This window comes from Pagrus pagrus (assembly GCF_965226575.1).
Source record: "Pagrus pagrus genome assembly, chromosome: 12".
In the NCBI taxonomy this organism is placed as follows: domain Eukaryota; kingdom Metazoa; phylum Chordata; class Actinopteri; order Spariformes; family Sparidae; genus Pagrus; species Pagrus pagrus.
In genome coordinates this window covers 6021804-6049803 of record NC_140196.1, presented here as the reverse complement: position 1 = coordinate 6049803, position 28000 = coordinate 6021804, and the positions used below count along the sequence as shown (strand labels likewise).

Below are 28000 nucleotides of genomic sequence, written 5' to 3'. Positions count from 1 at the left end.
CTTGAATCAATTTAGCCTGTGGATTTTCTGTAGCTCACATATTCAAAGACCTCATGGCATAAATTCCGCTGTCATGTCCCATCTGTCAGAATATAAATGAGGATGAATGCACTGTCATTAGCAAACTAATTACCTTTCTTTCCTGTATGAGGTTTAAATTGAAAGTTAATCAACTCCAGTCTTGATAAGAGCGTAATTTCATTATGTATCTGGAAGTTACCACTGAGTTACTTGGACACTGCTGCTCTTACTCAAGAGAGCAAAGTTTGTTTATTTGCCTGTCTTCTCAGGCTTCAGACTGGGAGAAACTCCAGAAGACACTGGCTGATGCTCTGGAGCATTATAATGAGCTGCACGCTGTCATGGACCTGGTACTGTTTGAAGAAGCTATCCAGCATGTGTAAGACACAGGCGCAGACATGTTGCACGGAAATTGCAGTTGAACATATACCATCTGCTTTACCTGCAAGGGGGAAGATTTCCACAGATGAGCACATATGTTAATCAACAGTCCAGGCACACACTATTCATTCTGGTGTTTGTGTTCAGGTGTCGTATCAGTCGTATCCTGGAGGCCCCCTACGGTAATGCTCTGCTGGTGGGGGTTGGTGGCAGCGGGAAGCAAAGTCTGTGTCGGCTGGCTGCCTTCCTCAGCATGCTGGAAGTTTTCCAAATCACTCTGCGTAAAGGTTACGGCATCAATGACCTCAAGGTGAACATGCATACACATGCAAGCACAATTAGGCCTGTCACCATAACTATCTTTTTGTCATAATTGTGATGATAATTGCTTCAGAAATAATTGTTTCAGATATAATACTGTCATTTTAAGACCATTTTTTGTGACTGATATAATGATATTATAATGGCATAGTAATGCACGTAAAACCTTTTAAGCAGCAGTGAACTTTTAAAAGTAGGGAAGGCAATTCTGGAGGAAGGTAGTTGATTGTTGAGTCTCATTCCCAGGTTGTGAAATACCAACACTTTGGGTCGGTACTCGGCCTGAAATTCTAACCCAAATTGTCTGTATTTGACAACAAAGATGGTCAAGGTCCGATACGATAAGTCGCTAACATAATTCTGGTGACAGGCCGTACCTCTATTTGATGTGACTTAATCCCAGATGAACCCGTTGTTTGTCATATTAATGTATTCTTTGCCCCTTTTCTGCAATCTCTGCTCCCCAGAGCGACATAGCAGCGTTGTACATAAAGGTTGGGGTGAAGAACATTGGGACGGTGTTCCTTCATACAGACGCTCAGATCCCTGATGAACGCTTCCTGGTGCTCATCAACGACATGCTGGCCTCAGGTTTGGATACGTTGTTTAAAGACGAGAGCCTGTTCTTTTGTATCATCAGAGAATTCCTGTTTGTCCGAGCATCATTTGTGTTTTTTAGGGGATATTCCAGACCTTTTCAGTGATGAAGAGGTAGATATGATTGTGACGTCGATCCGGATGGAGCTGAGAGGATTAGGACTCATAGACACCAGAGACAACTGCTGGAGCTTCTTCATTGAGAGGATACGGAGACAGCTCAAGGTCTTAGAAAACATTTTAAGTGTAATTTTAAGCTCTGTTTGACATCGTTGACTATAAAATATATCCACCACCGCCCTTCTTGTCCTCCAGGTCGTCTTGTGTTTCTCCCCAGTCGGGTTCACGTTGCGGACACGTGCGCGGAAGTTTCCAGCTCTGGTGAATTGTACAGCCATAGACTGGTTCCACTCGTGGCCTCAGCTCGCCCTGCAGTCTGTCAGCTCCACTTTCATAGAAAAGATACCTGGACTGGAGGTGACAGCACAATCATCTCAGATTTATATTCAATTTATTTTACTTATTGACTACCTTCTCTGCTCCTTAGTGGAAAAGTGGGTGGTGTACCAGTCATGTGCATAAATATGATCAAAATAAACCATAATTGTGTTTATATTTTTAAGAAACATTTTGTTATTCTCATCACTAATATAATTATTACCTAAATTTCTGTGCATCTCTTTCCTGTGCAGCCCAATGTGCGAGCATCTATCAGTGAATTCATCTCCTACGCCCACACCAGTGTCAATGAGGTAAGCTGTTGCAAAGCATCATGGGTGTTGACTGTATGAAGTGAAGCCAATCCAGAGCGCCTTAAACCTGCCTTCCTTCTAATGGCAAGCAGGAGGCAAATCAACTGGTTTCAAAAAGAAGTCCAATTTTATGTAAGGTTATAAGAAAATGACCCTCTTCCTTTATTATTTATTATTTATTACCTCAGTAAACAGTTTCCTAATGAGTTTATGGTCTCACTCGCTAGTTTCAAGTCTCCTTCAATACAGCATGATGTTCATTTTGTATATTATGGTCCCATTTAGAGTAAAATGGATGATAAACAATATGTTTTAGTGCGTATCTGCCTTGTGATTGACATGTCGCTCCCACGGCATGTCCTCAGGTTCTACCAGCTGTACCTGCAGGCAGTGAATCACATCAGCAGAGGGAGGAGGACTGATACTCACTCTTCATTCTCTCCAGACTTAACTTAATATTTTAATATCAGAAATATCATTTGTTTTATTGACATTTGATTGACGTTTGTTTCTAGCAAGATATTATTGAGTTTTTGCTGTTGTAAGCATTAATGTAGCTGCTCTAAAAACTCTATAAATGTAAAGTAATCACCGATAATATCACATCCGATCTTTGGACTTCATGCTTCAAAATAATAGTCGGAGTGGTGTGTCTGCACTCGGTGATATCCTCCCCTGACACCGTCTCTGACATCATCTCCCTGGTTTCTTATTTATCCACATGTAACAGGTGAGTGTTAAGTATCAGCAGAATGAAAAACACTTCAACTACACCACCCCAAAGAGTTTCCTGGAGTTTATGAAACTGTACGGCAACCTGCTGGGGAAAAAACGCACAGAGCTGACCCAGAAGATGCAACGGTTAGAAAACGGCTTACAGAAGCTGCAGACAACTGCCTCACAGGTCAGACAAGCTACACGATACTGGACACATCTGCTGTGGCTGTTGACGTGCTGTATTCTCCTAATATGGCTTGCCACTTTCTGTGTATTTATGTCATGGCCTCTTCCTGTCTGTCTCACTCAGGTAGAAGATCTGAAAGCCAAGCTGGCAGTGCAGGAGGTGGAGCTGTGGCAGAGGAACACGGATATAGAGGCTCTCATAGCTAAAATAGGACAACAGACAGACAAGCTTAACCAAGAGAGAGCTGTGGCAGATGCAGAGGAGCAAAAGGTCCCAGATCATGGGGTTTCATTTCATACCACTTGTGTGTATACGCGATGAAGGAGCAACAGTCATTATCACACGTTTTTCATCTTATGGTTCCTTCAGGTTGCAGCGATCCAAGCCGAAGTGACTAAACAGCAGCAGGAGACTGAGGAGGACCTGGCCAAGGCTGAACCGGCCCTACAGGCAGCCAATGCAGCCCTCAATACTCTAAACAGGGTAGATCACCCGTGTGCACATAAATAGACCTGAATCCTCTCACCACAGATGATTTATTTGTTTTATTTATTTAATTCAGTTTGTTTTTATGTGACAAACTCTAGCGTTGCAAGCTTGGCTCCATCCCAGCCCCCACAAATGAAATATGTATGTGTGTGTCTGTGTGTGTGTGTGTGCTCATCCAGCTGAACCTGACAGAGCTGAGGACGTTTCCCAACCCTCCAGCTATTGTCACCAACGTCTCAGCAGCTGTTCTGGTGCTACTGTCTCCCCAAGGCCGAATCCCCAAGGATCGCAGCTGGAAGGCTTCCAAGATGGTTATGAGCAAGGTGATATTTTACTGTGATGTCTTGTCGAGCGTTTCTCAGATTTATGTCTGGCTACCACAAAGCCGAAAAAAAAAGTCCATCACCAATAAATTCCCAAAATAACATTGTGTCACATTTAAAATGACTTGTCGCTGTTTTATCCCTCGTCCCTCGTGTGAGTTGCCAACACGGCTGAGAACTGAATGTTTATATTTATCGGTTTTCATATTTTTTATACTGATCCACTGACTGCTGTTATTCTGTCTGTATTGAATCTGCTTTGTCTTCTGCTATTTTATCTATCTTACTAAAAGTCTGTTTTATACTGAAATGTTTATATCCTCTATATTTTATGTTCTGTGCTATCTTGGCCTCCTGTAAAAGAGAGTTTTAACCTCAGCGAGGCTCTTTCCCAGTTAAACAAAGGTATAAATAAAACTATAAAAGGGATTTTAGCAAATACTGTGATACGTTCAACAGTTGCCAGTATGATGTGTAGATAGTAGAAGTATTTTTATTTTACTTTACTTATCAATTCCCCCTTGTGAGTTAAAATCAAAAAAGCCTGCAAAACTATTATAAATTGAGATTGTGAGATGACACCATTTAATCTAATCCACACACACACACATGCACATCCAGGTGGACGACTTCCTGCAGGCTCTGGTGAACTTTGACAAAGAGCACATCCCCGAGGCCACGGTGAGGTGTGTGAGAGAGGACCACCTCAGCGACCCGGAGTTCAACCCCGAGTTCGTACGACAGAAATCCTCGGCTGCTGCGGGGCTCTGCGCCTGGGTGATCAACATCATACGCTTCCACGAGGTACACACATATCATACATAGTTAGTGTCATCCAAGCAAAGCCGTTATTTTGTGTTTTTCACTGAACAGCCACATGTTCTTGTTGTTTAATCTGTTATTTTCTGTTTCCCCAACTATTGTGCTTCCCTGGATAGATATTTGTAAGTATAACTGCTCTATTGTCGTTCATATTTCAAATGTGCATTGTGTGCATGATGATATTACTTCATACAGATAAAGTGTTTTTATTATCAGTTTACTTTGTCACTGATTACATGCACTTCTAAATCAAAACAATGGATATTTTTGAGTCAAACTGCTGTATGTGTGTGTTTGTTTTGTCTGCAGGTATTCTGTGAGGTAGAGATGAAGAGGATGTGTCTGTCTCAGGCCAATGCCGACCTGGCTGAGGCCGCTGAGAAACTAGAGGCCATCAGGAAGAAACTCGCTGTGAGTCTGCTGAGATCATCGTTCTTTTCTTTTACTTTATTTCCTAGTTCTGCCAATCCTAATTTGTAAATTATACAAAACAATAGCGAGCCCCAACATTTTGATGATATGACTGCTTCAGTTTTTTCTCATAGATCATCAACCAAATGGTTATCCACTACTATGTATTCTTCAGAAATTTCTCGATAATTCTGATTGCTGGTGTTTTATGATCTTGCTGAACTAAAAAAAAAGACCTCCCTAAATGCATTTTAGACACAGGACAATATGTCAATATGTACTAGTTTTGTTTTATGACATTAATTGTCAGGTTATATACAAACACAGGTTCCACATAGCCTTAAAATAATTTCAAACTTTTCTATGAGATGGAAAGCAGCTAACTCGTTTACTTCTGTTGTCATTTTCAGCCGTAACTGTCACATTTGATGATATATAGTTAAACGCGATGGTCTGCCCTATCTAACGTTTCTGCTGTGCTTATTTTATGTCCTGTGCTGCTTTGCTAGTGTCTTTGATAAACTAAACCTACCCAACAGCAACATCTCAGACTAATTTCTAGCTTGGGAGAAGAGAAACTCAGGATATAATTTTCTCTTGTCTGTGGCCCAACAGAAAAAATATATCTCCAACCTAATGTTACTGAAAGTGTTGTTATTTCTGAGACATGAAAGCATCAAACATGCAATTTAGATGAGTTAGATGTATACACGTTGAAATAACATTATGAAAAAAACAAACAAACAAGGGTTTTCTACCCAGAAGTTATTGTAAACATCAGGTTTATTGGTTTTAATGATTTTGGCTGTTCTCTTCTCCTCCCTCTCAGGAGCTGGACAGCAACCTGGAAATTCTGACAACAGCATTTGAGAAAGCCACATCAGAGAAACTACGCTTTCAGGAGGAGGTCAACCGCACCAACAAGACAATAGAACTGGCCAACCGGCTGGTCAAAGGACTGGAGGTGGGCACAGCAGCGACCAATGGGAGATCAGCTTGAATCGTGTTTGTTTAAGTTGATTTGAGAGGTTTTGTCTACTTCTTAAACTTCACCCACAGTGCATTTGGAATAACACCAAACATAACATAAGTGTCCCACTGTGACTGTGCATGTTTCAGAGTGAGAACGTGCGCTGGGCTCACTCAGTGGCTCAGTACCATGAACAGGAGGAAACACTCAGCGGCGACGTCCTCCTAACCGCAGCCTTCATCTCCTACGCCGGCTCCTTCTCCAAGAAGTACAGGAGAGAGCTGCTGGACAACCTCTGGATGCCCTTCCTGCGCAGCCAGAAGGTCACAATCTTACACACAGTATTGTTCCAGATTTATTCCAAAATGAAGTCATTTTTTCCTCCGTCACTCTTTCCCCTTTTCCTCCCCCTTTCAGTCCCACAGCTGCCCGTTCTCACAACACAAGATTTCTTTTTCCCATGTAAACATCTCTCTCTGGTTTGCTCATTTCTCTATAACGCCTCTACATCAGACGCCGATCACCATGACAGAGTGTTTAGATCCAGTGTCGATGCTGACCGACGATGCGATGGTGGCCCAGTGGAACAATGAAGGCTTACCAGGAGACAAAATGTCAACTCAGAACGCAACCATCCTCACTAACTGTGAGCTGTGGCATTAAATACCCCTCTGAGCAAAACATATTGAAAAGACGTCCACTGAGGAGCCAGAATGAAAGGTTTTGTGACGGCCCTTTTAGACGTCTTTATAACGTTCACTATTGACATCCAAGTGACATCCTTGCTGGGTTCAAGATAAAGTTATTACGATGTCATTTTTAGACTTTTTAGATCCTTTTCAACTTAGATTACAGCTTCTTGGTGTTGAAGTTTTGTTGAAGATCTGTCTTTCCAAGGTCTGTAATTTAAGCTGAAAAGATGTCTAAAATGACAGCATGGAAAAGACTTTCATTCTGAACCCTGTAGGGGTGTCACTTAGATGTCATGTTCAACGTTATAAAGACGTCCAAAAGAGAAAAAAAACTTTAATTCTGGCTCCTCTTTTGAACGTTCTTGAAGACAGGCAGTTCAAGATGTGTTTAAGATGAGTCGTGTGTGCATTGCTTCAGGTGAGCGCTGGCCTCTCCTCATTGACCCTCAGCTGCAAGGCATCAAGTGGATCAAGAGTCGCTATGGGAGCAGCCTCAAGGTTGTCAATCTAGGGCAGAGAGGGTGAGTGTTTTATATTATCAGGTAGAGATAATAAAGGCTTTCAACACGCACCTGCTACCACCAACCGTCTGCTACTCTTCAGCAGCACTTTTAATTTATTTTCTCTCTTATCTGTGAGAAAGGACATTATTTATATATGTTGTTGCAGCTATGTAGATGTGATCGAGCAGGCTGTCGTGGCAGGGGACACTGTCCTCATAGAGAACCTTGAGGAGACCATTGACCCTGTTATTGACCCTCTGCTGGGACGACACACCATCAAGAAGGGCAGGTAACAAAGAGAGACACGTGAGCATGTGGACTGTACACGCATGCCCTCTCCTCTCATGCTTTACACTTCCTCCCTCTGCACCGCTCTGCTACAGTTGTATAAAAGTCGGGGACAAGGAGTGTTTCTTCCACCCGGGCTTCAGACTCATCCTCCACACCAAGTTGGCCAATCCTCACTACAAGCCTGAGATTCAAGCCCAGACCACCCTCATCAATTTTACTGTGACCCGGGACGGTTTGGAGGACCAGCTCCTGGCCCAGGTGGTGAATCAAGAAAGACCTGACCTGGAGCACCTCAAGGTGGGGTAAATTAATTATTAGGATCCCTTTCCTTCCACGACATGGCAAAGGGGTGTTAGCGTACTTGCCGTAAAACATAATGCCATTGCAGTTGTAAACACCGTTTTTAACCTGCAACCCTCCACAGAGTGAACTGACCAAACAGCAGAACATGTTCAAGATCGAGCTGAAGCTTCTGGAGGACGAGCTGCTGACCAGGCTGTCTGCTGCAGAGAGTAACTTCCTGGGAGACAACGTGCTGGTGGAGAAGCTCGAGACCACCAAGCACACCGCTGCCGAGATTGAGATGAAGGTAACGTCTTTCATACTCCAGACAAATTCCCTCCTTATTGCCCCCTATGTTTGACCTTTACTCTTTCCTCCTCCTCCTCCTCCTCTTATCCTATCTTCCCCTCTCTCCCTCCTTCCTGCCTTCCCAGGTCCTGGAAGCTAAGGTTAACGAGGTGAAGATAAACGAAGCCAGAGAACACTATCGTCCTGTCGCTGTCAGAGCTTCTCTGCTTTACTTTATCATGAACGATCTCAACAAGATCAACCCCATGTACCAGTTCAGCCTCAAGGTAACCAGATGGAAAACTGAGACCACACTCACATTGACTCTGTGTTACAACTTGTGTTATCTCTCCAGTTTAAATGCAACTAAACCTAATGAAGGTGATGTGGTTAACTTTGGATAGCCTCAGATGAAAAAGTCTGTAAAACCCGGGAAGGGATATGTATGCAGTGATCACAAACAACTACCCAAATTTACTCCAGACCTATTCTCCCTCTTTTCCTCAGGCTTTTAACGTGGTTTTCCACAAGGCAGTGGCGATGGCGGAGGCCTCTGAGGATGTAAAAAGCAGAGTGAACACCCTCATAGACTGTGTTACCTACTCCACCTTCAATTACATCAGCAGGGGACTGTTTGAGAGAGACAAGCTCACCTTTACTGCACAGCTAGCCTTCCAGGTGTGTGTCTGAGTCGGTGTTAAAGAGAGAGTGTGTGTGTTTCGTCCCTGACTGTGTTCTCCCTCTTTTAGTTGCTCCTGATGAGTAAGGAAATAGATATGCGAGAGCTGGACTTCCTGCTACGTTTTAACATCGACCACAACTATGTCAGCCCCCTCGAGTTTCTCTCCAACTCGGCGTGGAGTGCCATTAAGGTGAATGCTCGTGCATCCACGCAGGATTTTTTTTTCCTGGTTTACATCCACAACACACCTGCTGCACCTTGTCTTTGTCCAGGTGATGAGCTTCACGGATGAGTTTCGTGGTCTGGACCGGGACATTGAAGGCTCTCCTAAGCGCTGGAAGAAGATGGTGGAGTCAGAGTGTCCAGAGAAGGAGAAGTTTCCTCAGGAGTGGAAAGGGAAAAGCTCCCTACAGAAACTCATCATGATGAGAGCCCTGAGACCTGACCGCATGACCTACGCTCTTAGGTTCCTCATAATATATTTACATGCTTCCTGTCCTTCTGGATTATTTATCTGTTCTGTGATTTAATTTCTGCTCTTGCTCTTGTTCTCTGCAGGAACTTTGTGGAGGAGAAGCTCGGGGTGAAGTATACAGAGGGCCGAAAGACTGAATTTGCAAAGTCGTTCAGAGAAAGTGGTCCAGCCTCACCGGTGTTCTTCATCCTCTCCCCGGGAGTGGACCCACTGAAAGATGTGGAATCACTGGGTACTGTGAACATAGTGACTGTAAACATGCATGCACTCACACAAATAAATAACTCACACACTTTTACAGGCTTGAGTGTCACTGGTGGGCTTTTAGAAACAACACCAATACTATACATTAGCAATAGTGACAAAAGAAGGATCATGTTGCAAATGAAAGCAAAAAAAAGAAATCAACAAAATAAGGAGAAAGGCAGAAAGAACTTATTTAAAGTATAAATAGTGAGATAAAGAATTACTTTAAGTGGGAATATAATCACATGAATATTTCTTTCACAAGGGGGAGATTTAGTTTACATCAACCTATAGGAAGACTTTAAATTCAACCTTGTGTGTTTCCAGGAAGGAAGCTGGGTTTCACTATCGACCTTGGGAAGCTTCACAACGTGTCCTTGGGCCAGGGCCAGGAAGCTGTCGCTGAGGTTGCTATGGAGAAAGCAGCCAAGGAGGGTCACTGGGTGATATTGCAGGTCTGACTGGAGGAGAGTTTACTCTGAATATTTGCAAAGATGGCACAAATATTTGACTGAATGATAATTGAGAATGATTTAGATCTAGTTTATATATGTAGTTTTTAATTTTAAATACGTGTTACTGATACTCTGTTTCCTAAACTAGATTTAAAATGTGTTTTCATCCACCTCCCTGTAGAACATTCACCTGGTCGGTCGCTGGCTGGGGTCACTTGAGAAGCTCCTGGAGCGCTGCTGTGAAGGCAGTCATCCGGACTACAGAGTGTTTATGAGCGCTGAGCCGGCACCAACACCCCAGGAACACATTATCCCTCAGGTAGAGATGCAGCGTACATGCAGCAAGGTTATCTCAATCCATCAAGCACACGGGCTCCCATTCATGGCACTACTGCACTGCAACGTCCTTCAGGGAGTTTTTAACTGCTTATGAAACAGTGTGGATTTAATACTGATGCCTCCACATCACGAAACAAGAGACCATCATTGAGGAGATTTGCTATTTTTATATAGTTATCATTGTTAATTTTTTATGCCTGTCACCAGGTGTGATTCCCCACAGAATCCTAACATTATAGAGCAACCAAATGTGTTTTTTGATTGAATTTTGATCTGATATGTTTCCTCAGGGCATCCTGGAAAACGCTATCAAGATCACCAATGAACCTCCTACGGGCATGCTCGCCAATTTGCACGCTGCTCTGGATAACTTTGACCAGGTGAGCGTCTGCTGTCTGCGTTGTGTAAGTGTTTATTTGTTTATTTATAATGTATTTATTGATCGGCCTCCTCATAGGGCATCCTGGACCAGTGCAGCCGTGAGCAGGAGTTTAAGACCATCCTCTTCTCTCTGTGTTACTTCCACGCCTGTGTGGCCGAGAGGAGGAAGTTTGGACCCCAGGGTTGGAACAGGAAGTACCCCTTCAACACCGGAGACCTGACGATATCTGTTAACGTCCTCTACAACTACCTGGAAGCTAACACACAGGTGGGATGTGTCGTTGGTGCAGAACAGCATGATGAGCATATAAAAAGGAAATGATTGTATTGGCAGTGATTTTCATAATGATTGTGATGATGAAGGTGCCGTGGGAGGACCTGAGGTATCTGTTTGGGGAGATCATGTACGGAGGACACATCACTGATGACTGGGACAGACGGCTCTGCAGAACATACCTGGAAGAATACATGCAGCCCAACCAGGTTTGTCAATGAGGGCGAGAAAATGGAAATATAATCCTCCCCGCTGTGGCTGATTGGGGTTGAGGACCGGCACGCTCGGCTCTGTTCTAGCACAAGAGGACCAAATGTGAACTGGCTTCGGTGCAGATAGTATGTGGCTGGCAGATTTAACTGTGTTTTTGGAGCAAAGACTTTTTTGGGATGAGAAGAGCCAGATAGAAGCAATTTGGCTGCTTCTGGGCCAGAGACTGCACATGCAAGCTTAAAGAGTGTCTGGCAACCAAAAGTGGAAGATTTAGGCCAGGAAATTTTGGGTACCGGGGTTTGGATGATTTTAAGTTTTGTACCATGTTAGAAATCTGAAGCAAAACATTTTCTGTTGTTTTATTTCCCAGTTTGACCGGAAGCTTTCTTTGGCTCCTGGATTTGTCGTGCCCTCAAACCTGGATTACCAGGTAACCAGAGATGGATACTGCTTGAGGACACTTTTTTAAAACAGTTTAAATCTCATTGTCAAATCTCCCTAATGTTGAACATTTATTTCTCATAAGGGTAGTCCTTAAACTGAATATGCCTGACTGTGAAACACAATGTACCCAGCGACTTACAGTGTAGTTTTTTTATCAGTACATGACAATAATAATCTCTCCCCTACACCTCCAGGGCTACCATGATTTCATAGATGAGATGCTGCCCCACGAGAGCCCAGTGCATTATGGGCTGCACCCCAACGCAGAAATTGAGTTCTTGACAGTAACGTCAGATAATCTTTTCCACACTCTGCTGGAGCTGCAATCCCCTGATGCTGTGATGGGGGAGGGAGCCTCACAGACCCTGGAGGAGAAGGTAGCAACACCTTCAAGTTCAATTATTTATTTCTTTTTTCTTTTTATTACTTTTTTTTATTATTAAGTCTCTTTTATTTATGAACTTGCTGAACTAAAAACATGACGCACAAATTTAGCGACACAAACTTATGTGCCAGTCAGATCTTTTAATTATTCACAGTGACAGCGGTTTTAGATTACTCTACCTCTCTACCGTCTTCACCCTCTGTCAGGTGAAAACTATTTTGGATGAGGTGCTGGAGAAGCTGCCAGAGGAGTACAACATGTCCGACATCACCTCTAAAACAGCCGAACGGTCCCCGTACATCCTGGTCTGCTTCCAGGAGTGTGAGCGCATGAACACACTCATCTCTGAGATGCGGCGCTCGCTCAAGGAGCTTGACCTGGGACTCAAGGTGTGCTTTTGTGTTCGCATGTATACAGCGGGGAAAATAAATATTGAACGCGTCAAAATTTTTCTCAGTAAATATATTTCTGAAGCTCTCTGCGAGCGGTCCTTGGCTCTTGGACGACTCTTCTGTCAGAACCCGTGGAGGAGCACCTGGTCGGGGCCAGTTTATGGTGAAATGATGTTCTTTCCACTTCTGGATAATGGCCCCAACAATGCTCACTGGAACATTCAGAATTTTAGAAATACGTCTGTAACCAATGCCATCCGTATGTTGTTTTTACCCATCATGAGATGCCCATTGTGTGACACCTTGGTAATGAGAAACCTTTTTATAGGCCATCAATTAGGACTAAACCAGCTGATATCAATTCTGCTGATACGGGGCAGGATTGCTTTCTAAATACTGACAGATTTTCAGCTAGTTTCTTGGCTTTCCATGCCTTTTTGCACCTCCTTTTCTTCATGTGTTCAATACTTTTTCCCTGTGTCATTTCACTTTATTACACGTAACTTAAATGATGCACATATATGTTTGATTTCTCTGTATGTGTGGATAACTTGGGTTGCTACAGACATCTGGTGACAATTTCATGTCAACAGCCCCATCAGAAATATATTCACTGAGAAAAATGTTGACGCGTTCAATACTTATTTTCCCCGCTGTATGTACAGTAAAGCTGTGTGTACTGTGCGATGCAATTGTTAAATATGTCTTTCAAAGGGTGAACTGGCCATCTCCTCTGAGATGGAGAAGCTGCAGACGGCCTTGTTCTTTGACAACGTCCCCGATACCTGGACCAAGCTGGCCTACCCCTCCATCTACAGCCTGGCTATATGGTGTGTATGCATGGTGTGTTTTGTTTTGTGTAAGATCTACTGTATCAGTCGCACTGAGGTTAATCAGCCTATTAAAGCTATAAGAAATGCAGGTGTTATTTATTTTTCGTGTCCAGAAGGCTGACATACGTAGTCTTAAGATCTCTTTTTTCCTAATTTTGTGTGTGTGTGTGTGTGTGTGTGTGTGTGTGTGTGTGTGTGTGTGTCAGGTATAATGATGTGTTGCAGCGCTGTAAAGAGCTGGACAGCTGGACTCAGGACCTCTCCCTGCCGAGCGTCGTCTGGCTGTCTGGACTTTTCAACCCACAGTCCTTCCTCACTGGTAACACACATTCATGCATGCAGCTTAAGCAAGAAAAAATCTTTTCACGACTCTTTCCTGATCATTTATCTCTTGCCTCATCACTTGTCTACTCTGACCTTCCAGCGGTGATGCAGTCTCTGGCGCGTAAGAACGAGTGGCCGCTGGATAAAGTGAACCTGACGGTGGATGTGACCAAGAAGTTTAAGGAAGAGTTCAACCAACCCGCCAGGGAGGGTGCATACGTATACGGACTTTACATGGAAGGTAGACAAACACTGCTCCTCTACTGTTGGATAGATACCGAGTACTCTTCAAATGTCCTAGTTTTTAAGCAGTGTTGTCCCATTTTCCCAGGTGCAAGGTGGGACACGCAGGCAGGGGTGATCACTGAGGCCCGTCTAAAGGATCTGACCCCGGCCATGCCCGTCATCTCAGTCCGAGCTGTGCCCAATGACCGCCAGGAGACGAGGAACATCTACGAGTGTCCGCTCTACAAAACCAAGATCAGAGGACCCACATATGTTTGGACGTTGAGCCTCAAAACCAGGGAAAGGCCCGCCAAGTGGGTGCTGGCAGGAGTGGCTCTGCTGCTCAGTGTGTGAGAGTTTAGGGGTCAAGATTCAGAAGATGTGATGGATTTTATTTTAAAGTTTCAGGTAGCACCTTTTAAAGATTTGGTTAAAGTCAAATTTTGTTATTAATTTAATTTTGTGGGTTTTTTTCTTGCTTCTATCCGACCAATTAATCTCAAAGTCACCCAAAATTAAGATTTGTGGGAGATTGCTTTTAGTAATTTCTTTAAATTATCATAAAGTGCACTGTCACAAGGAGGAGGGTTTTATAAAACCATCACCTGAAAGTGCATTCAAGGTGAACAAACATTAAACACATTTCTGTTTATTTAATCAAGTTTCTAATTACTCTCCCTCCTTTAACAGATTGCTATCTTTCCTGAAGCATTTGTACTTGGTAACATCAGTTAAACTGGTTTGATTCCTACTGTGAAGGTTTCACTGAGGCTCAGAGAATGCAAATTTGAATCCATTAGAAATGTCTTCATTTCATCATGTTTAGTGAGTAAACGAACATTAAGAAGTCTCCCAAATATACCTTTTGGTTCAGTATCTCTGTCTCATATTACGGAGGCCCTAAACTGCCATGGGTCAAACATGTTATTCCCTCCATTTCACAGAGATGAGTTACATTGTATTTGTTTTCTTGAGTTCAAGAGTTATTTGTCATTATCATGAGATAACGGTTTTCCCAAGATAACAAGATCTTGTCAAGATCTCCAGATAACATGGTTTTGTGCTTTTATACTTTATTAGTTTTTGAGTGAGTAAAAAAACGATAACTGTAATGTTGTCAGTCGAGCTCACTTCATATTTTGTCAACGCTGTCAAATAACATGTTATCTCTGGAAAACTTCAGAGGAGTTTGTTATCTGGAGATCTCGACAGAATTATCCCGTTATCTCAGGAAAAGAACAGTTATTATCTTTTGATAATAACATAAATAACTCCTGATCTCAAGAAAACAAATAAAATCTAACTTTTTATCACAGGAAACCGAAGGAAATAATGTTTGCCATGGCTGTTTAGGGCTGACATACCATACTGTATGACCTGTATAACATGTACTGGAGGATGAAGACTGACTGTCAAAGAGCAAAATCACAGGAATGGAATCAGAGTTTTTCTTTTTATTGAAAAATGATAAAATATACAGAAAGAAATGCCAAAAATTCACACACTAGATCACAGTTAGAACTGAAGTCAAAGCTTGTTTTGAACAAATCAAATCTATAAACTACAAGATTCTTTATAAGCAGGAAAAAAAAAAAGTGCTGCCTCATTAGAGCGGCATTCAAGTGTGTTATTTCTCTGACACTTGTACCTCTTACAGTATGTTATGCAGCAGTTTTTAATAGCACATTAAATTACACAGGTGAAGTCATTCTGACGACATGACGAAGACAGCCTCTGATCGTCTTCTTGCTCCTTCCTACTTCACAGTACACGTGGGTGTAGTTTTCATCCATTCAATAAAAAAATTTAACAAAAAATGTGTGTTTACCAGCTGATTTTCAACCGGAGATCCTAATGCACATACTGTAGCTCGGACACTGTACGTACGAACAAATCTTTCTAGTTTGGCCTCTGTGTGTATTCTCGGTGTGCTTTCTGTGCGTGTTTCCTAGTCACTGTCGGACCAGTCGAGCTCCATCATGTCCATGGCTGCAGTCGCCATGTTGATCTTGGTTCCGTGTCGCACGCTGCAGCTCTTCACAGAGTTCTGATTGGACGAAGACCGCATGCTCACCTGCACCCCCGAGTGACCGATGACCCCTACCTCTCCTCTAATCTTTTGGCTGATGGCCTCGCTGCGGTCGCCTCTGATTCCCTGGACCACGACTCCCATGTCACTCCTGCGACCCCTGACCCCCACCTCGCTCCTGACATTGTGACCTACAACTTTCATCCCTCCCAGGTCGCCCATATCCATGTCCATGTCGTCCCCCATCTCGTTCATGTCTAAGGACAGCATGTCCCCCAAACTCCCGTGGAGACCCTTGAACATGGTCGGCAGCCTCCCCCCTTCTATCCCTCCCTCATCTAGCCTGTCCCCCAGCTTTTCTATCTCCCGTCCTCCCCCCTCCTTCTCCCTCTCCCCTTCCCCCTCTCCAAAAGCACCTGAGTATCCTCGGACTATGGTTGTCACCCTGCTCCTCTGCATCCCTCCTCTCTCCCTGTCCCCCTCCTCCCACGTCCTCTCCTCCCTCTCAACTACACCACCTGGGAAGCTCCTGAGTGTCACCTGCACCCTTCCTCCCTCCAAGCTCCCACTGTCGTCTCTCTCCCTCTGCCCCCAGCTTTTCTCCTCCAGGGTTCCTTCCTCTTCTTCGTCCTCGTCTCCGAACCTGCCGTGCAACCCTCGGAGCATGGCGTGCAGCCTCCCGCCGTCGAGTGAACCCATCCCCCTCTCCAGCGTCACACTGCTCCCCCTCTCCGTGTCTCCGTTGCTGAGGGTGCGAAGGAGGCAGCTGACGCCAGCACTGCTGACCCCAGCACTGCTGAGGCCCGCGCTGTTGGAGTCCTGAGAGTGCGAGCGGAAGAAAGAGCCGGAGGAGCCGATGGACATCGGCGTGAAGAACTGAGGGAAGAAGAAGAGGAGGAGGGAGGAGATCATAAAAAGGTCATTTTTTAATTTTGTTTCCAGCTGTCTGAACAGACTTACTCCACTTCTACTTACTGGTGAGATGTTTGAGCGCTCCATGAGTAGGGAGGTGGGACTGGGAGACATGTTGGACCTCTCCATCAGCCTCTCCTCCCACAGTCTGAGCCTCCTCTCCCGCTCCTCCAGCTCCTTCTCTTTGGAGTAAAGCTCCCTCTCCAGCTTCCGAAGGCGCTCCAGGGTCGACTCGATTTCACACCTGCGGTACGTGAACACACAGACAGAATATCACGTAATCTGTTGTGACTGTGTACATGCAGATGTGGCCTCATTTTAACAGCAACTTTACTGCAGCCTCCACTGAACATTTGGCAGGTTGCATTTCAGAAAGCTACCCAGATGAAAGAAACAGGAATTGATGAATATTTTAGCAGTGCTTGTTCATGCTGCTGAAAAAATATGTTTGAAAACTCATGTTCAAGAAGTCATGTTTAAAGTTTGAGCTACCATGATTGTCACAGTTACACTAGTAATCTAAGTACTTTGACTCTGATCAACATTTTTCAACAATGTCTGGCATTTTATAGACGAAGCAACTAATGGATTATATCAGAGGAAATAATCAACATATTATTCACCAATGAAAATAATCTATAGTTGCAGTCCTGGTACTGTGAAACTGGATTGTTAAAGGATCGTAAAAAGGATATTACTATTTTAAAATGAGTATATTATAGTTTCCTGTAGCAGACTGCATGACATAAAATATTTTGCTTACTTAAAGACAAGAAAAGAATATTACTAAAACTTAAAAGTGAAGCACGTGTCAACAGTATATAAAATATGTAGCTGCAGTACCGTCTGTGACCACAAGAGGTCACTGTGAGGCTCAGTGAGCAACTGCCATGAACCTGCATCCACAAACACAATCAACTCTCACAGCCACTAAATATAGACAGATCTGACGCACAGAGCCATACCTCCTCCTGTGTTCCTCCCATACCTCCCTATTCATTCATCCCGCCCCTTCACCTCCCTCACTCCTCCTCCCCCCTCCCTCCCTCTCTCCACCTCCCTTGTCCAAGTTTTTCCACCCGTACCCAAAACTTCACTCAAAATTGATTGCCTCGCTGTACTCGTGTTAAATATGCACAGAATCTCGCACCTTCTCTCCTCTGCTCCGTCCCCCACCTCCTTCTCCCCCGTCTGTCCACTATCGCTTTCCACCATCCTCAATGTTTCTGTCTTGTTCAGTGTTTTAGATTTCACAGGAAGCCAACACATTTCAATACTTGATTTCTCCTCCACCTCTCCCCCGACTCCCCACCCTGCCCCCATCCCTCTGTCGCTCTCCCTGCGGTGGAGCGAGGGCAGAGTGGAGGAGTAGAGGAATCTCTTCCATGGACACTGTCCAGAGAGCTTATTATAGACTGAAGTAGAGCACAGGGTCACACATTTAACTCCTCTCCTGAGCTTTAGACTCCGCACACTCTGCATGTACTGTGTGTGTGCATGCACGTGTGTGACTAGGTTGAATATGTGTGCATGCATATTGAGTTTTATTTGGAGAACAGTCAGTCACAGACTGCATCTGTCACGTAAGAGACCGAGACTTGCATACACTTGCTTCATACTCAGACGCAGTGCAGATACACTCTGTCTACAAGACTGTATATATGTGTGTGTGTGTGTGTGTGTGTGTGTGTGTGTGTGTGTGTGTGGTTGTGTGCGTACCTCCACTGGTCCTTGTTATGTAGGAAGGAGTTACACTGGTCCGGTAGCCTGCTGTCGTTGGCCATGGTCTCCAGGGTTCCCAGCACCTGTTTGAACTGTGGACGCTCCTGTAGGTACATGCATGTACACAAGATAAAATAAACAGCTCACTCGTCAAGTTTTAAGTCTTTATAAGTATACAAGTGAGGCACGAGAAACATTTTTAAGAGATCAACTATCGTATCCTTTGTCCATTTCGCTTACTTTTGGGTCTGCTTGCCAACATTTCCTCATTAGCTCTGCAAAGCTTGCTGGACAGCTGGTGGGGATGGTCAGCCTCTAGATACACAGACGCACAAACAAATACAAGAAGGAGAAGCCTTAACTTTCAACACAAATGTCAGATCAGACCACGTTAGTTGTAAAAATAAACCTATTGAGAACCAATTGAAGCTGAAAACCTGGGTTCAAATCTTTGGTATTTCAAAACATTCAATATTCAAAACTAAATAAGCAACAATCAAAATTAAAAGGAGAGAGTCTGCAGCCACTCTATCACTGCTCTGAGGCTCTGCTTAGGCACAGTGGAGCTTTGAGCCGAATGTTAACATTAGCATGCTAACTTGCTCACAATGAAAATACTAGCATGCTGATTTTAAAGCTGCTGTAAGTGTCACTTCAGCTAACGTCCTGTCCGTTTTGCATTTAGCAATCCCCTCCTTCCTCTCTACATCACCACATAATCGCTCAGTGGTAATAGTCAGACAAACAGCTTTAAAACTAACAACTATTTTTAAAAAAACAAACAGACATTACAAGACAGGTGGCTGTTATTTTTTGTGTTTATACACAGACCCGTGAATTCTTATAATCTGCGTATCATTTGTTCAGTCTACACTCAACCTGATGATGTGAAAGTGGCTCCATGTTTATCTTTCTGTGAAATGTAAACTGCCCCATGCCAGGGGAGCTAATGTCCCTGCATTAAAGATCCTCTGGCATCATCAAAGATCTGAAGAAGCCAAGACTGCTCCATAGTACAGCGCAGTGAATGGAAACAGTTTTCTCTGGGGATTAATCCTAAAATATCACGGACTCCGGGTGGAGCGAGGGCAAGTAAGAGGGGTCAGGAAGAGAGAGGTATAGCAAGGGAGGGGAAAATCAGAGGGAGACTGGGAAAGAGTTATTTAGGGAGAGTATTTGGAGATTTGCCAACAGCTACGCAGGAATCATGTTCTCCGACTTGTTTGTTGGCCCCCAGTGTGTGTGTGTGTGTGTGTGTGTGTGTGTGTGTGTGTGCTTGTGTGTGTGTGTGTTGAAGGGGATTCAAGCACGTCAATAACTGAAACACATACACTTCACAATCATCTCTCATAAAGCTCTTGAATCAACCCTCCTATCACTGCACTCTTTCCACTTTTCCACCCGTGTCTCTCGCTGTCTCGGTCTCTCTCTCTCTGTCTGTCTCCCCCTCTCTCTCCCTCTCTCGTAAAGGCTTTAGCCGGCGGGGGGGGGGGGGGAGGAGGAAGGGTGGGAGTCTGGCCGAGCTCCACTGCTGTGTATCCAGGCCTTACAAGAGCAGAGAACTGACATCAGGCCTAAAAATACCCAGCGTCAGCCTCACCAGCTCGCAGTGGAAACCATGAGAGCATCACATTGTTCCTCGAGCCTTCTCAAACTCTGGTGGGTCTACATGCTGACAGTGTGCTCACAAAAGGTGTGCTCACATGTGTGTGTGTGTTTGTGTGGGTTACCTCTTGTTTTTCCACCACCAGCCATGCAACCTGCAGCCCCTCGAAACCTTTGAAAGGAACCTCCCGAGTCAGCATCTCCCACAGCACCTGGCCACAGAACAGACGGTGTCGGCTCGTTCACACGGACGCGATTTCTTTGATGTAGCAGCTCCAAGTGCTCATGGTGTGTTTTAAGATACTTTCAGGAATAGTTGTGAAGATGTCTTCAAAGAAAGGCACCACTTAATGAAACCAAAACACTAAAAAGAGTAGACACTGCTGCCAATATCACAGCTGCTACCGATACCAAACAGTACTTTTCTGCTGCTAAATTATGAAAAGGAGTCAAACTCTTAGATGTTGGATTTTAAAAGAAGCCAAATAAGAATACTGACTGAATAAAAGTCTCTAAAATTGGCAAAGTTATTTAGTAACTCTGAGAAAAGCGTGAAAGTGAAGAAGGCTGCAAATCTGAGCAAGCATGTAAATCCGGCCGACAGTATTTGACAGTTTTCATTACTCAGTACTACATTTGGGTCGGTACCAAAAAAGCAGTTAGGCTTGATTTCTGGCTTTACAACACTGATACAACCCAATTCCAAAAAAAGTTGTAAATCTGAATAAAACAAATAAAACAGTGTGATTATTTGCTCATCTTTTTCGACATACACTACATTAAAAACGGTACAGAAATATATATTTAATAGTTATTCTTTGAAAGGATGTGTCTCCAGTGTTTTATTGTGTTGTGCAAAGGTAGGACACATAAATCTTCAGGACAAGTTGACTTATATGAGGCCTTGTCCAAACATGCCCGAGTATTTGTGAAAAAAGGGTTTTACAAAACAAAAATATGTCCGTCCATACCAACATACCTAAAGACGGATATCTCAAGGCCGTTCATGTACGCTGGGTGAGTGCTTTCCAGTGAAAACAGGAAGCAGACTGTATATTTTGGTCGGTTGTTTAGCTACAGAAAACAGAAGGAATGAGGCGGGGAAACATGACCTCACAGGATCTTCTTGGATAATCTGTCTGCACGTCATTGTAAGCACTCGTTTTTGTCTCTCTTCCATCTGTGACCTAAAACACTGTATGTGTACAAGGCCAAAACACAGAAATATCTTGTTTTTCAGAAATACCTGTACATGTGTGGAGATGGCATCTATTTCAGCAATTTATTCAGACCATGTCAACTAACATGCTAACATTTCAGCCTGGTGGCCTTCATCAGTCATGTCATTTATATACAGGAGTTGGCAGGTGAAGTGTCACATGGAAATTGATTTCCCAAGGTCCCATACACATATTTTCTTATGACATAATAAGACAATGACTGAAATGGTGAATTTGTACAAGTTTGAAAATATGTAAACAGAGAATGTACATCACAGAAGCTGTAAACTCTTGTAGGGGATTAACATTTCACCTATTTTCAGTCATTGTCACGTTATTATGTCATAAGAAAATATGTTTAGGGGACCTTGGTAAGTTAATAACCATGTGAACTTTTGAGCCAATCACCTGCCAACTCCTGTATTTAAATGACATGACTTCCAATTTCCTCTAAGGTGTGATGAAACGTTAGCATGTCATTTGACATGTCAAGAATAAATAATAAATTAGCGAAACTGAGATTAGTCAACTTTTTTGTGTTAGGGGGATCGTATGTGTGCAGTACTGCTGACTCACCACACCATAGGAGTAGGTATCGCAGGTCTCTGAGACAGGCAGGCTCTGAATGACTTCTGGAGCCATCCAGGGAAAAGTGCCCACCACCGTCATATGGGTGGTGTGGGACAGGAACTTAGACGCCCCGAAGTCACAAATCTGAAGATCCAGACAGAGAGAGAGAGCAGTGAGCAAACTGACCTGTGTGTTTGAATTGAATGGAAAAATGCCAATATATGTTTTTCCGTACATCAAAAGAACACAGTTACAAACCTTCAGCACTTTGTCTGCCGTCATTACCACTATAACAAGAGAGAGCAGAGAAACCAGTCAAAGCTGCGGGACACAAAATAGTAACATAACCAGCAGACAAAAGAAAACTCGTGTTAAGGAAAGTGTTAACAGAGTTCGGGCAAATTAAAATGTGTTAAAGGTCATGTGTTACCGTTCCGTGACTTGAGGTCTCTGTGAATGACTTTGACTGGAGCTTCTGCGTGGAGGTAATGCATCCCTGCGAGAAATCAAGCATTAGTAACTGGCAAAAAAACCCCTGCAACCTTTTCATGTATATTGTGATTGGTTTTAGTGGTACGGCCGACCACTTTGGGTGCAAATTTATTATAAAATATTTATATTTAATATTTAATCACCTTCAAACCAATCAGAGAACAGATCTGATCATCTGAATGTTCCTTTTTTATGTACTGTATCATTCACTACCATCGTTCACTGTCACTAATCAGAAAGGTGTCACCCTCCACAGGAGAATAAAAAGCTGTGTAAACTAAAATTTAACAGTGTCACAAGACACCGATGATCGTGTCAGTGCTCCTGCCTCTGAGCTGTTTGATGTCAGAAGCTAGGTGATTTAACAGAGACATGTTTTTTATCCAATAATTGTTATCATCATCGATCCTTCAGGCGTACCTTTGGCTATCTGTATGGCCCACGTCATGATCTGCTCCATGTCCATCTCCTCACTCTGCTCGCTGGAAAGGTACTCATACAGAGACCCTCCACTGGCATACTCTGTAAGAAACACACACAAACACACAAACAGAGGCAATGGTTAATAACAATTAAAAAAGATAAATGATGTTTGAACGGCTGCTCAGAACGCTGGAAGAAAACATCCATACAGACATTGGTTGGCTTCTTTAACTCTGTCACACTGAAAACTTCAGTTTGAGTTTGATCTTTAATAATTGCTTATTAAAAGAATAAATATCCAGATATCACTCCATCTATTTAAAAACTAATCAATCAATCTATTATAATGTGTGAAAAACGTGACACACACTTCAGCGCTGCACACCACACAGAGACACGAGCACAAATCGGTGGAAACGCTAACAACCTTCACACCCTGACAGTCTAATTCAGCTTATCCCTGAACTTTTCAACTTTTCCTTTTTTCCTGGTAAGTCTGACAATTCAAAGAGCAAAGTAGAGGATAAAGGTGTGTAGTCTGGCGAGTAGAACATGAATAAATTTGTCTTTTTAAGTAGAGCTGCTCTGATCCAATTCTCATGTCGGAAATCGGTCCGACTCAAATAGCTACATTTCATTTTATGTTTACGTCTACAGTTTCTGTCCTCTTTGTTCTTAATGTTTACAGAGATTTTGGATTTCTGTTTATTTTGATTGTTATGTTTAAGTCAAGCCTGTTGTTGCCTTACATATAACAGAATAATCCCAGTCACTCAGTGGCTAAATTGCATTGTGGGTAATGTAGGCTGCTTGGAATAGGAAAATTAAAAACTCCTCGTTTCTGCTGTTCTGATTCTGATCATTTCATTTTGGACTTTTATGTGGACCGCTTTTCAGAACCTGGCTCCTTCATTACAACATCACAATGCAACTTAGTCACTGAGTGACATCACTTGAAGCAATTTCAGATTCAGATTACATGCAGCTTCCTCTGGAGACACAAAAGGCTTTCTACTACTTTTTTTCCCACATACGCAGTAGTGTTCCCCAAGACCTACAAACACACTATAATGTGTAAACTTGGTGTTATTATTTTAGTTATTGTTTAACCCCACCTGCTCCAGTGGAGCTGCTCAGTGGTCAGCTGGTCAGACTGTAGTTGGACTGAGCAGCTTCCATGTGTGAATGTGTGTAACTGTTAATGTGATCAGGGCGTTCCTGAAAAAGAGAGCATTGCCCTCAGTGAACCCTCCCTGAATGAATAACAGAATCAGATCCTAACAGAAACAAGTGGATCAGCGACCCCTTACTTTGAAATGGCTACACCTTTTCTGGGACCAAAATCCATCTCCTGCACCAGTTCTTCTTTATGGTCTACTGTACTTTTTTATTTTTAGTAAGCCTTGGGCTCTGTCAGACGCCGCTGCAGTGAGAATTGTTGCTGGACAGCTCTGTAGTGGCGTGTCAGTGCTTTATCTTAACCATATGACCCCATCCAGGATTACAACCACATCGAAACATGCTGGTCTCAGTTACAAATGTCCTGCCAGGAAACGCAGCAAGAACCAGCGCTCTGAGTGTACGCAGATACTTCAAAAACACACACATAAACACTTGTCAGCCATCGAGCATGTGCTAAAGTCTCTGTAAGTGGCATGTCTAGGATCAAATACTAATAAATAAACATTTTTGTAGTTCTATATGCCGCCTGATACCTTGACCTAATGTTACCTACGTCCATTAATCAACCCCAAAGATAATAATACTCATGTTTATTTGAAGAGATCTCTGAATGAAATCAGGTCTTAAATACTCCCACTACCATATGTTTAGGGTGTACGTATATGAAAAGACATCTGAAAGTGGATCTTAAAAACACACAGTCGCACACACACAGACACACACACACACAACACGTGGGGTCTGACCTGTGACAATGCCATAGTTGGGAGATTCCAGCACGGCTCCATAAAACTGAATGATGTTCTTATGACTCAGGACACTAAGAATCTCCGCCTGGATAGGAGGAGACGAGACAAAGAGACACAGAGGGATATGAGCAACAGTCCTTCAGTTTTTCTAATATCTGACACTGGAAAGGAAACATGACCTGTGAGAAAATAAAGTGTAAATCATTCTGGATGGCCTGCAAACATCAAAGTTTGAGCTTTTGACTTGTTATTCCTGACAGCGTCTGCACCGAGGTCTGAACCTCTTTCATACCACAGGTCCAGTCTTCCACACTGCAGTGACAAACACGCCATTAATCTGAACTGACATACGGGTCATACCCGCTGCATCTGTTGAATATGTATCTGTTGCCGAGCAACATAATAACTTACCATCCATTATATGAAATCACACACAAAAAAACTGCGATTTAACGGATAAATATTTTCTCAATAAACAGTTTTTCTTCCAAAGCGCCGTTTATCTTATCGCTGCTAGTCCAAGTGTGAGGTCATCAGTGTGTACAAACATGAGCTTGTATGAAGAGTTTTTGTGAAAATTGTGACTGCAACATTTACTCAAGAACAACTGAGATACTTGTACTTTACTTGCATATTTCCATTGCATGCTACTGATACTTCTACTCTGGTGCTTTTAATCAGCTACTTATATCTGACAGTCGTACCAGAGGCCGCTCTGCTGAGTACATTCACTTTTGACACTTTAAATACATTTTGTTGCTAAAGCATCTGTACATTTACTTCAGCAACATTTGAATGCACTTGCAATAGAGTATTATTATGTTGTGTTGTTATTTTTACTGATTTGTATATGTATTACTTTCACCGCTGTGCGAATGTACGCTGCAAAAACAGCCCTAGTAGAAGGAAGCCAAAGTAGACACGCAAATTGATAAGTCAGCCGTTTAAACCAATGATTGTCGGTTAATCATTAATGATATATGAAATATGTTGGACATTTGTCCGTTAGGAAAATGATTTAACCACTGACTGGATCTATGTTTGATGCAAAATCAGAGTCGGCTACATCAGGAGTTAAAAGAACAGATTAAGTGAACATGAAGTTACCTGATGATTAACTAAATAACACAAAATAATGACTCAATTTTAATTGCAGGGCTCCTGTCTTTCACTATTCAACAACCCAAGAAAATCCACTGCATATTAACGCCACTACTACAGTACATGGCTAAAATGTAATAACATCACTTTTAATAGAATGTATTTTTTAATATTCTTTAAATGACAAATTGCTTGTTTTTAAATTTATAACATTTTCTCATAGCACTATTTTGTATTTAATTTGTGTAAAGATGATGTATTTGTGCCCATTTCTGATTGTCCGTTAATACATTTTTGAATGGTTAAATTCTTAACAGCAAATAATTGATTATTGATTCATCTTTAACCTCACCAAGCAAAATATTATAAAATAAAATCACATTTTCTTGTATCAAGCAAAAACATCTGCCAATCGGGTGAGCTTATTTTGCCTAGATTCTTAAAACTTGTATAAAAGTCAAACCAATGACAGAAATGTGTCTTAAAACCAGACAAAATAGTCCAAATTTAAGCAAGTTGTGCTTCTTACAAGCAATGAAAAGTCAGTTATTTCAGATACACTTCCTTAAAATAAGTATTTTGTTCTTCTGATCAAGATGATGTCAAGAATTTCTATCTTGGGGTGCCCCATGTACAGAGGCTGTGTCCTCGCCGCAGCTGCCCAGGATTCGAGTTCGACCTGTGACCCTTATCTGCAGGTCATGCCCCCCCCCCTCTCATCCCATTTCCTGTTATCTCTCTTAAGTGTCCTCTTCAATAAAGACATGAAAAAGGCCAAAAACCTAATAACAAAAAAAAATATATTTTAATAATCTAAGCTAACTAATTAGCAAAAGAGCCGATAGTGTTTCTGCAAAGATCTGGGGTAAAAGATGAACGTAATGTGTACAGGCTGCATTGCAGACAAAGATTCACAAAGGACTCATTAAGTTGCAGTTCTCCCATGATCCATCAGTGTGTATTTACATGTGAACTGTACACACACACTTTATTGCATGTCCGCCCACCCTGCATGTGTTTGCATGTGGGTGTGAGAAAGCCAGTGTGAGATAAATAAGTCAAACTATAAATCAAACTTCCCTCTGAAGTTCACTATAGCCGGCCCCCGCGTGAATACTTTACATTACATTGTTTAAGCCTGCTGCCACAACAACACCGTGCACGACTCACCCACGGGTCACTCTGACTCCTAACCGCTTCCTGACACAGGGCCCTGGGCCTCTACCAGCCTGTTATTAATATCATGGAAGGAAATTATGTTTGGATTAACATCAGGGTCACGCTCGTGGAGAACCACCCAGGCCTGAAGTGAAGTGCAGCACATAAAGCCCCAGATGACCACACACCTCGCCCTGACACACAATGGGAGGAACATGGGAGTGTGGGCATCGATGAAACCATCCACAATGAGTGGGAGGAGGAGGAGGGGGGACCAGGAGAGGTATGTTTAAGATAAACATGTTCAACGGCAGACAACAGGGGAGGAGGGGGAGGAGGGAGGGAGGGAGGAGAATGTGGGAAATCAGTGGAAACTGATTCATGCTGAAGAGCAGCAATGTGCCACAGATGAGGCCGTAACTCATAAATACTGATGTGTCTCTGCTCCGGACGTGTGCGATTGCTCTGTGTGTGTTTCTGTGTGTGTGACCTCCGTACCTCTTTGTCAATCTTCAGAAGCTTCTTCACAGCCACCTCCTTGTCCTGAGAAATCCACAGGGCTCTGTAGACGCTCCCGAAGCTCCCTCCTCCACAGTTCTCGTAGAAGAGCAGGTCCTCATGCTTTATCTGCACAAACGACGAGCCAGGGGACGACATGGCATACTGACTCACGCGCGCACAGACACACACATACACACAGCCCAAAAAAGAGTGCAGGCTCGACCAACCGGCGCTGCCCAGAAAAAGTATACAAGTCAGGAATCAGCCCACAGCGAGTGAAGGGCTAGGAATAAAGAGAGGCGGAGTGTTTTCCTCCTGCAGGGTCGGAGTGGATGTTGTCGGTCAGCAGAACAGATTGTCAGAGAGAAGAAGCCAGAAAGTGCTGGAAAGAGAGAGAGAAGTTTGCTCCCTGAGAGTTAGGAAAAAGTCGAAGCCCCCCTCTGTCACTGCTAGACAAGGTGTTACATTGCCTGATGGTGGTGATCCAGTGTAACTACAACACAGATCTCACACACACACACACACACACACACACACACACACACAGCATGGAGATGAAGGGGAGTGTTTGAGTGTGTGTAGGTTTGCAGTCGGTGTGTGTGTGCAGTCTGCCTGTAGCAG

At 43.2% G+C, this 28000-nt stretch overlaps 2 protein-coding genes across 2 annotated transcripts in view; one reads left to right on the top strand and one right to left on the bottom strand.

The window, feature by feature from the left end:
- Positions 1–15045, top strand: part of dnah9l (dynein, axonemal, heavy polypeptide 9 like) — a 34551-nt gene extending 19506 nt beyond the window's left edge. Inside the window, exons 53-88 of the mRNA XM_084368033.1 lie at positions 291–400; positions 550–712; positions 1191–1314; positions 1403–1545; positions 1636–1797; positions 2013–2072; positions 2803–2976; positions 3100–3246; positions 3346–3459; positions 3645–3788; positions 4410–4592; positions 4920–5021; positions 5851–5985; positions 6141–6314; positions 6505–6637; positions 7102–7204; positions 7353–7475; positions 7570–7774; positions 7902–8066; positions 8194–8334; positions 8555–8725; positions 8797–8919; positions 9002–9195; positions 9288–9436; positions 9778–9905; positions 10087–10224; positions 10535–10624; positions 10702–10893; positions 10989–11108; positions 11483–11542; positions 11751–11933; positions 12148–12330; positions 13048–13163; positions 13373–13485; positions 13591–13731; positions 13822–15045. Of these exons, the coding sequence (XP_084224159.1) occupies positions 291–400; positions 550–712; positions 1191–1314; positions 1403–1545; positions 1636–1797; positions 2013–2072; positions 2803–2976; positions 3100–3246; positions 3346–3459; positions 3645–3788; positions 4410–4592; positions 4920–5021; positions 5851–5985; positions 6141–6314; positions 6505–6637; positions 7102–7204; positions 7353–7475; positions 7570–7774; positions 7902–8066; positions 8194–8334; positions 8555–8725; positions 8797–8919; positions 9002–9195; positions 9288–9436; positions 9778–9905; positions 10087–10224; positions 10535–10624; positions 10702–10893; positions 10989–11108; positions 11483–11542; positions 11751–11933; positions 12148–12330; positions 13048–13163; positions 13373–13485; positions 13591–13731; positions 13822–14069 (5154 nt within the window). The 3' untranslated portion in view covers positions 14070–15045. The remainder of the gene's footprint in view (positions 1–290; positions 401–549; positions 713–1190; positions 1315–1402; positions 1546–1635; positions 1798–2012; positions 2073–2802; positions 2977–3099; positions 3247–3345; positions 3460–3644; positions 3789–4409; positions 4593–4919; positions 5022–5850; positions 5986–6140; positions 6315–6504; positions 6638–7101; positions 7205–7352; positions 7476–7569; positions 7775–7901; positions 8067–8193; positions 8335–8554; positions 8726–8796; positions 8920–9001; positions 9196–9287; positions 9437–9777; positions 9906–10086; positions 10225–10534; positions 10625–10701; positions 10894–10988; positions 11109–11482; positions 11543–11750; positions 11934–12147; positions 12331–13047; positions 13164–13372; positions 13486–13590; positions 13732–13821) is intronic.
- Positions 15046–15663: 618 nt separating this feature from the next.
- Positions 15664–27853, bottom strand: map3k20b (mitogen-activated protein kinase kinase kinase 20b; the record flags this gene model as incomplete). Its single annotated transcript, XM_084368217.1, has 11 exons — positions 27377–27853; positions 24617–24704; positions 22686–22787; positions 22204–22269; positions 22032–22060; positions 21780–21917; positions 20109–20195; positions 18619–18693; positions 18376–18482; positions 16720–16900; positions 15664–16620 (listed from the first exon to the last, which is right to left on the bottom strand). Exons 1-11 carry the CDS (start codon positions 27533–27535, stop codon positions 15664–15666), a joined length of 1989 nt encoding a protein of 662 aa, XP_084224343.1. The 5' UTR covers positions 27536–27853.
- Positions 27854–28000: the final 147 nt, after the last annotated feature.